The 9,848-nt window shown below is 41.4% G+C and overlaps 1 protein-coding gene across 1 annotated transcript in view; it reads left to right on the top strand.

Annotated features, from left to right (window-relative positions):
* Positions 1–8,857, top strand: part of LOC107282602 (ras-related protein Rab-18-B-like) — a 23,684-nt gene extending 14,827 nt beyond the window's left edge. The window contains exons 7-9 of the mRNA XM_015810406.1: positions 1,563–1,678; positions 5,706–5,772; positions 8,668–8,857. Of these exons, the coding sequence (XP_015665892.1) occupies positions 1,563–1,678; positions 5,706–5,772; positions 8,668–8,837 (353 nt within the window). The 3' untranslated portion in view covers positions 8,838–8,857. The remainder of the gene's footprint in view (positions 1–1,562; positions 1,679–5,705; positions 5,773–8,667) is intronic.
* The last annotated feature ends 991 nt before the right edge of the window (positions 8,858–9,848 follow it).

Genomic DNA, 9,848 nt, shown 5'->3' with positions numbered 1-9,848 from the left:
CCCTCCCCCCCCACCCTTTCTACACCGCAACCCTCAGACATGGCTGGTCCTGACCTAAGGTGATCCTCCCCCCTCCCAACCTCCCTTGTTCCCCCTAAAAATTTATTAAAACACCCCTTTAAAAAGAACCTTAATTTGGCCAATTTCGATAATTTCCTATTAACACCCGCAGCATGCCACCTCTCGGGGTTCCAAACCCCATCCTCAAGGTGGGCCCTTGTGATCTTAATGGGCCAGGCCTGCGCGAGGGGTGAGTCGCGCAGAGCCAATAGGACCGTCCTCGGATACATTGGTTAAATCATAAGTCCGGCTGTGGGAGATCAAAAGAAGAGGGGGGGGGGGAAGGATTTTCAGTCTCGGCCACACCAAGTTCTTCATCGGCTGGAACGGGGCCAGAGCCAGGATCCTCCAGGCCATCCTCCCCCGGCCAGAGGCAAGGCCGAGGTCACGTCTCCTGTGCCCTCCAGTCGTCACCAAGGCCTCCAACGGCCGAAGACAGGTCACCCTCTGGGTCCTCTGGGCCGTGCCAGGCCCTCCGCTGAAGAGCCAGGGCTGGGGAGGGCAGGGCCGGAACCGGAGCTTCCGCCGCTCAGTTGAACCAGGGCCAACACCAGGCCGCCCAACCAACGCCAGGCCGCCCAACCAACCAGGCCGGCCAGCGCCAGGGCCAAAAAGCCGAGCAATGGGGGCGAAGTCAAGTCTCCAACCGCCAGGCCGCCAAGGTCTTCTAGGCCGCCCGGGCCGAAAATAGGCCGGACGCCAGGCCGCCCGACCAACCGGAACAGGCCCGCGTCCGGCCGGGGAGCCGAATAACACAGTCCAGACCAGGCCTCCACCACCAGGCCGCCCGAGATCTTCCTGGCCGGAGTCATTCCATACCGTCCAAAAGCCAGAGTTTTCCATGCCGCCCAGGTTCTTCCCGGCCGCCCAAGTCCTTCTACACCGCCCGAGTCCTCCCGGCCGCAGTCGAACAGGCCGCGTCCTTCCGGCGGCCGGCGTCCAAGCTGGGCCCGAGCTGGAAACGGGCCTAGGCTGAAGAGGAGCCGAGTCGGGTCAGGGCGGGCCTAAAACGGCCTAAAATGGGCCGGGTAGGCTAGAACGGGTCCGAGCGGGGGTTCGCCCACCCGCTCGTCGCCGCAAGCCCCCCCGAGGCACCCCCAAAATGCCCCGTACCCACATTGCCGGGTCCGTAGCTACGGAGCGATCTGCTGCCGGTCCGCACTTGAAGGCTAACATGTTTGGGAGGCCTTGGAATGCTTACCCCTTTTATGTACATCATTTAGGCTGACTTTTGCATGGAATATCACAACAGCCTTCCTCTTGCCTAAATCCCTCCAGATGATATGAACCTACTAACTCACTAAGGATGGTTAATTGTTAGAAATGATTGGAACATAATCCAAAATTGCTCATAAACCTAAGTAGAACCAGATGTGGTTCTATCCAGCCCAATCACTTTATGTTATCTGATTAGAAGTGAATCAACCATTTCTCTTTTTTGGGCTTACTAAAAATGTTCTATGTAAACACAAGGCATCTGTTTGGTTTACGCCATTATGCAGTTTATGATGTTACCAGGAGAGAGACGTTTCTGGGCCTGGAAAGCTGGCTACAGGAGCTAGAGATCTATACCAAGAAAAATGTTGTGAAGATGCTGGTGGGCAACAAAATTGATGAGGTGAGTTATTAGTATATTTGTGTGGCATAATAGGGGCCAAGAAAAGAACTACAAGGAAAGGGGACACACATTAAATTTAATGCAGTTTAATGTTGTTCTGTATGTATTGCTTATTCTTCCTTTCTTTCATAGTAGTAATTACTACAATCTGACAGAATTTTTTTGTGGGGCTCTAGATTCAAACTTTCCACAACTAGGAGAAGTTCGGGAACTTCAGATGCTGCCCTCCCTCCCATGCAGGGGGACTGGCATATACTTTACATATTTGTGGTAGTCATATTCTGCAACTGATCTCCTGAAGGGACTTCATTCACCTAGCCATTTCTTTTCATATTTCCCACCATACAATCTGTTTGCTAATATTCCTGAGATTCAGTTGCTCACATAGTTTTCTCATTTGGTTCAGATTGTAGTATAATAGTGTGAATGCTCAGCATTTCCTGGAATGAAGATTTTTTTTCTCCCATGATTCTTACTGACTTTTGCTCTGCTATTCCTACATGACATATGAAGACAGAAGTTGAAGAGAATGAACAAAAGTCAGAAAGCTAGAGACTGTTAGGAAATGATTTGGATGAGGGGATAGATGGGGAACTCGTCAAATTTGCAGACGACACCAAGCTGGCAGGAATAGCCAACACTCCAGAAGATAGGCTTAACAGACAGAAGGATCTTGACAGACTTGAACATTGGGCGCTATCTAACAAAATGAAATTCAATGGTGAAAAAAGTAAAGTTCTACATTTAGGCAAAAAAAAAAACACCCCAAATGCACAGGTATAATATAGGTGGTACCTTGCTCAATAATAGTAACTGAGTGGGATCTCGGAGTCCTAGTGAACAATCAGTTAAATATGAGCAAGCAGTGTGCTGCCGCTGCCAAAAAAGCCAACACAGTGCTAGGCTGCATTAACAGAGGAATAGAATCAAGATCATGTGAAGTGTTAATACCACTTTACAATGCCTTGGTAAGGCCACGCTTGGAATACTGCATCCAGTTTTGGTCACCACAATGTAAAGAAGATATTGAGACTCTAGAAAGAGTACAGAGGCTAAAACATATAAGAACAGTTGCTGGAATTGGGTATGAAAAGTTTAATGAAGAGAAGGATGAAGGGTGACATGATAGCAGTGTTCCTATATCTCAAGGGGTTGCCACAAAGAAGAGAGAGTCAAGCTATTCTCCAAAGCACCTGAAGGCAAGACAAGAAGCAACTGATGGAAACTAACCAAAGAGAGAAGCAACCTAGAACTAAAGAGATATTTCCTGACAGTTAGAACAATTAATCAGTGGAACAACTTGCCTCCAGAAATTGTGAATGTTCCAACATTGGAAGTTTTTAAGAAGAGACTGGACAGCCATTTGTCTAAAATGGTATAGGGTTTCCTGCCTTCCAACTTGATGATGATGATGATGATGTGAAAGTGTATGTTATGGGATGCATTGGGAAAACAGGAAGTAGATTAAATTGTACAATATAAAGCGATCATTGCAATAAGAACACTTTTCCCTGCAATGTGATCTGAGTATGGTCTTCTGAATAATTAAAATTATATATACCCTAGATTAAAAATGCTCCCACATTTTAGGTTGCCTTATAGCAAATGCACATAGCGTGCAGCCTCTGGTAGAGCTGAAACACAGAGCCTGTTAATAAGTAAACAACAGGAGTGAAAGGCTGGCTCTAATTAGTTTCCCTCTTTCCTTCCCTCCCTCCTTCCCTATTACCGAGAATCTTGTCCCAGTCTGCAGAAGCCTGTTGGGTGTTTGCTCCCTGTTATTGCCTGCCTCCTACGCTTTGCCAGAGGCATCAGCTGCCTTCATACCTCAGCATCCTGAACGAGACCTCTCCATCTTTCTCCTGCTCTGATGTAATGGGCAATCTGTTCAAGCTGCTTCTGAAGCCAGCAGCTTCTCTGTTGCTACTCTGTGTTTTGGGTTGCTTTTTTGGTTTCTGCTTTCACCAGACAACTGGAGTTTTGTTTATTCCCTTCCCTAGTAAGAAAAGCAGCCGTAAATGAGGGAGGTCTCATGTATGGCTTCTCTTCCAATATTTTCTGCATTTCTAATTCACTTTTTTTTTTGCTCTGCCTATCTTTGCATATCCTTCTACCTCCTTTAATTATGTTTATTCTATCATGTTCTTCATAAAATGACATCAAAACTAAAATTGATTATCAGTATAGAAAATGAAAAAGATCAGCCTTAAATATGTTGAAAGACCAAAGGAAAATGGACAAACGACCAATATCTCCAGAGATTCTTTCACTGCCCATTTGATTATCAGTATAAGAGCAGTTGCCATATTTTAAGATTACATTCTTTTTAATAGGAAAACTGTTCTGCTTATTGTCTATGGAGGTTCCCAATCATCCAGGTCATAAAAATGTTTTTTCCAAAAGGCAATTGGACTTTCTTGTTTTTTTCTTTGAAAATGTTTCATTTCTCATCTAGGAAGCTTTTTCAGTTCTTAAGAAAAAAAACCAAGAAAGTCCAGTTGCTTTTTGGAAAAAGCACCTTTGGGTGTTCTACCAATTATAAAAAGAAAGCAAGTTTATATGGCATTGATTGACTGAAGAGACAGCCAGTCAGGAAACCTATATTCTTTTTACCACAATGAGTGATGCTGATTGGCTTGCTCTTTTTACCAATGTCTTCTTCCTATGAAGAAAACTATTTTTTTCATTTTTCTAGTTAAATATTTGTGAAGACTATATAAAGCAATTGTATTAGATGTTGACTAAGCAATATTTTGGAGTTCAGAGGCATACTTAATGTTTTTTGAAAACAGGAGATAAAGAATACAAGAGGCCATCTTATGCACACATGAATGGAATCAGTTTTTTAAGCTACACTAAATTTATATCTTCTTTAAATTATTTTTTGTGTGTTTCCTTGCTCAGACTGACAGGAAATCTTGCCAATCTTTGTTGTTGTTGTTGTTGCTGCTGCTGCTGCTGCTCTTGTACTGAGGGCCCAACATAAAAGAATTTGAGGATTTCTACATTAGAACTGAATGTTGAACTAATGTTGAACTGAACATCAGCACCAATTTAGCCAGGGAACATTTACATATACTATTTTCAAGCTTGCCATTGGAGAAAATGTAAAGAGCCAAAAGAAGCTCAAAAGAACAATAAGGGAGAGGAAAATCCATCCTTTATGAGATTTTGGAACCTTAATACAAAATTCAGATCTATATATTTTTATGTTTGAAAACAAGGAATTTGTAAATCTGTTGGCTCTATTGACTCATTCATATATCACTGTGTTTTTACAGAGATAACAGTTCTATTAGTATTCAGTAGATACAGTATATAGTAAAGAGAGGAAATGAAGAATGCATGATTGTGCAGGGCTTTGCTGATTTCCAACTCCTTTTAATACAAAAGTGTCTAGATAGAAATTCAAGAATAACAGTTACAAGGATAAGAATGGAAAGTAACTGGCCTATATATTCAGTGTGGCCCATGGGTCTTCCTATGTTCCCCTACCAGCCTTTAAGTTAAGACATCTTATCCATTAAATACCATATTTGATTTATATCATTATCATCTACTCACAGAGAGAGGCTTTTTTATTTTTCCAGCACAATGCAGTTTGGAATTGCTATGTAATTATAATTTTTCAAACCTTGTCAGATCTAGAGAAGTGGAATCTTTGGTAAGATAATCTAACTAGCCTTTTGTCAATTTAGAAGAGAGTCCTGTGAGGTCCTTGGTGCTCTCGATTGTTTTCTTGCAGATGTTTCATTACCTGACTAGGTAACATTATTAGCAGTGGAAGAGAGTGGGGTCTGCTCTATAGACAAGTGGCTGGCCCTGTCACTGTTAGTGGTGTGTTCTTGAGTAGGGTATTGTTTACTTTTTGTTTGTCTGAGTTGGTAATTCCTTGATAGGGGTATTTATTGTTTGATTGTTGATCAGTGTTAACCTAGAAGAGAGCCCTTCCTTCCTACTTCCCTACTTCCCTATCTATCTCCTTCCCCCTATCAAGTAGCTAATAGTTTTCTCTCCCCATCTACAGACCAACCGTGAAGTAGAAAAAAGAGAAGGATTGCTATTTGCACAGAAACACTCCATGCTCTTTATAGGTATGTGATTTTCCAGAAGTAAAATGATGGCAAAAATCGTCATTTCATTATCTTTGCAGATCTTCTCCTCAGCCTACTCCTAGCACTATTCCTTATAAGCCTTCCAAAGTCCCCTAGATGGGATGGGCTTAGGTTTCCCTCCCACCTAAGCCCTAGATGTCAGTGCTAGGGCTTAGGTGGGAGGGAAGGTGATATCAGATTTACTCCTGCAAAGTCTGAGTTCTGGATTATGGTCCCTAGATATCCTTTCAGAACTATAGAATTGCTATTTCAGGACCTTTCACCAGTTAAAGAACAGTCTGTCCATCCCTGAGTTGGCATGAAACAACATCAGCATGTTTATTGTCCCCATTGCCACTCTGCATCCTTCTGCCATTCTGTTTAAATCACATACTAATGACTCTGTCCTGATTTGTGAATGAGTTATTCTTTATAGGCAAACCGTTTTTTTCCAGTGGCTTTGCAGATACCCAGCCATCTAGCAGAACATCCACAAATGCAGCCAGAATGTGAACGGTCTGACTTCAGGACTTGGTTTGGCTTCTCTAGGCAGGCTTGCCTTCCCCTTCTTACACATCCCATTTGGGCATCTCTAAAGATACACTAAAATAGGGAAACACTTGGGGAAGCCCCAGGACAGAAGAGGGTTAACTCTACAGAGGAGGGAGGCAGGTCTTTCCAGGGTTGTCCTATAGCTAGGCCCTGCAGAGCCATAGTACTGATGGGCAATCACTCTCATTCTGGGCAGTGGAGAAGGAAAAGCAATAACTGAAAGAACAGTATAGAAAACTGGCTAATAAATAACAAATGTTGAGTTCAACATCCTTCATTATTTTCTGGACACAGCAGTTAGGAAGTACAAGGCTGCAGCATAATTAAAGAGTTCACACACCAGTTAAATAAATTAATACAAACATGCCCCTTGTTCTTCCACAACTAATATTGTGGAATTCTGTTGTGCTCTTTTGCCCTTGTTGGAAGGCTGAGAAGCTGGTGTCAGAGACAGGGTTGGATTCCATTGTCTCTCAACATAAATGAACATAAATTTTATTTTCCCCATCGCTGCGTTAAAGCACTGTCCTTGCATCCTTGAGTTAGCATAAAACAGTAGCAACATAATGTTTACTGTTCATATAAAATTCACCTCTCTAATTGCCTCAGGCGAGCCCAAGAGCGGGATAAGAGCTGGAGAGCACCGTACTGATCTTGAGAGGCATGTATATATTCAAACAATAACACCATGTCTCCCGGGAGCAGGATGGTGCTCTTAATTCGCTGTTGGGTTCACCTGAAGCATTTGGTAGGCCTCTGTAGGAATGGCTGAAAGAGATGGGCCTTTTGGTCTGATATAGCAAAGCATCTGTTGATAAAGGGGGAAAAAAGGAATGTAACCCTTAATTTCCTGGAAAAAGTTTGATTTATTTAAATAGTTATTTGCCATTAGGGAATTCACACTGAGACAGATGCATCAAGTACCAGCAGCTAGCCTTCTCAATTTTTAACAGAAGAAAAAATTTTCTCACCCCTTCTGTGCTTCATGCTTTCTTTCAGTGGGGAAGAGATTCCCCTTGGTTCACCAGAGATGATGAAGAAAAACTAGCAGCCAGAAAAATATGAGATGAGAGGATTTAAAAGGAACGTGCTTATTTTTTACCACAGCTTTTAAACCCTCCTCGCGTTTCCCTTAAGATTCAATAGAAAGTTCAAAAAGAGAAATGGGAAGCAAGCTTTTAAGCAATATGTTTTGAATTTTATCAGATGTTTGATGTTTCAGAGATAGTAATAAAGATCTTATATGGGGGGCTATAGAGATTATTTGACATTTTGTAAGCACTTAAAATGTCGTTTGCAAGATCAAACTCATGCTTCTAAAATTATATCAAAAGGGGATGGGCTATAGGTATAAGATTTGGATTAAAAACATACAGACAATCCCTAGGTGGAAGCAACAAGAGCCTTCTATTCCTCTTTATTGCTCTAGTGGTGATTCAGATTTTTGTAGCCTTCCTAAAACAGAAATTTGCTGCCACAAGAAGTAACTTTAAATCAGGCTTTTCCTAACTGGGTCTTCCATGGATGCTGGTTTAGAATAATGATAGTATAGCATTTCTTATCAAGAGAAATCTGATGGGGGAAGTCCGCTACATAGCAACAAGCTAGAAAGATTTCATATGCAACCTGATATTTATATCACTCTAAAATATACACTTGTATTGATTTATAGATTCCTCCCCAGAATAATAGCACTTCAAGGTACATGATGATATATATATATATAATCATCTCAATGTTGCTGCAATACTACCCAGATGCAGGAATATTTATCTTCTGCTGAACAATAATAGGATGTTAGTGATGAAGATACTTTATTTAATGTGTTAGTTGGAAAAGGCTATCAGACAACATTTGATTTTTGTTTAACCTAGAATTATCATAGCTGTCTTCCTACAATGATTGCTCCTCTGTTAAATCCCCATCTCTCTCCCCATTCTACAGACTACTGTCCTCTGATGTCTTACATTGTCTGTTTTCTGCTTAACTGTATCCTTTTCAAAAGTTTCTTGGCATTGCATTTGGAGTTGTAGTAGCTCAGGATCCATAACACTTATTTGTACTACTACAGTATACCTATAGCACATTTTATCCCATTTTTTCCCCATTAAATGTAGATGAGGAGCTAAGAGTGATGCTGAGGCCACTTAATAGGAAAGCTTTCTTCAAAACAACACTATCCAATTCCCATCATTTTTAACCATTAATAATACTGTATTTTTCTAAGATTGAGGGAATGTAGGCCAACCTCTCTGGAAGATGATGAGTTCAAAGAGGCTGAATTTGGACACTTGTACTTCATTTGACAAATGACACCTCTTGCTGTTTTTTTCCTACCTCCAGAAGCCAGTGCTAAAATGAAGGCTGGAGTGCAAAGTGCCTTTGAGGAAGTCGTCATGAGGATCCTGCAAACTCCAGAGCTTTGGAACATCAGAAGAGAAGGAGTGAAATTGGCAGAAAGCAGATCTTTCAGAGAAGCAGATGCCTGCAGTTCCTACTGTTCTGTTGCTTAATACCCCATGCGTTCAAATAAAAAGACCCAGGCCAAAGATTCTAAGAAATGGCTCTTGTCCCTGGCCTCATGTTATCCTTCTCATATTTGGTCAGGAAAACAACATCTTGGGTGGACAACCTATAGTAGCCAAGAGCAACAACAAACAGGATGATCATAAAAATAAAGAACTGGGATTTTTCATTCCCCTCCTCCTCCAGCCCCAGTCATTGGGAGTTTTCAGCAGGATCAGATTTTACCCGTTTATAAGAACATTATTAGAGCATAACAACAATTTTCACATGATTCTCAATTAAAAATGGCAGGAATCCACAGCATTAAGTTGCAAAATCGTGATACGAATTAACCACCAAAGAACAGCCAAGGAAGCTCTGAAAGCTACCAAATGAGGTTTACAACACACATGTGCCCCTCGGATTACAGGTTGCCCATCCATTCTGATATACTGAACTGACTACAGCAGATTTTATTTCCTTCAGATGAGGGAACATTGCACACTAATTTCTGCTGACAAATAAGTAAATAAAGTAGTTTGGGAGCAACTTCCTCAAGCAAGCCACAAAATTCTTAATATCAGATTCTGTGCACTCAAAGATCCTTTCACCTTCTGCCAATTCAAAGTCTTTGTATTCTTTCTGTCCTTCAGACTGCCAGCTTCTGTTACACACATAACACACAGTTCTTTTGCTGCTTCCTCCAGATGGCAGTCACCATCTCCAAATTGTGATGGGATATTATTAAAAAAAAAAAAAAAGATTGTCTACCAACTGAGAGACCTCTTAACCATTCACTCCAGTTCATGAAATATCGACAAGGTTTTCTCTTATTTAACCAGTTAACTAAGAACAAGAAACTATCTTACACTATTTCATGCATTACATGAAGCCAGTTGTTATGGATTGAATGCAGTGGTTTATAATTAAGCATGATGGCTTATTCAGCAAACCCATGATTAATTATTTAATGAGAGCCCATCATGTAATAATAAAACAACATATTAATTCAAAACTGC

Source organism: Protobothrops mucrosquamatus, unplaced genomic scaffold (assembly GCF_001527695.2).
Source record: "Protobothrops mucrosquamatus isolate PMUCROS unplaced genomic scaffold, P.Mucros_1.0 scaffold10, whole genome shotgun sequence".
NCBI lineage: Eukaryota > Metazoa > Chordata > Lepidosauria > Squamata > Viperidae > Protobothrops > Protobothrops mucrosquamatus.
This window is presented reverse-complemented; position numbering and strand designations above follow the sequence as displayed.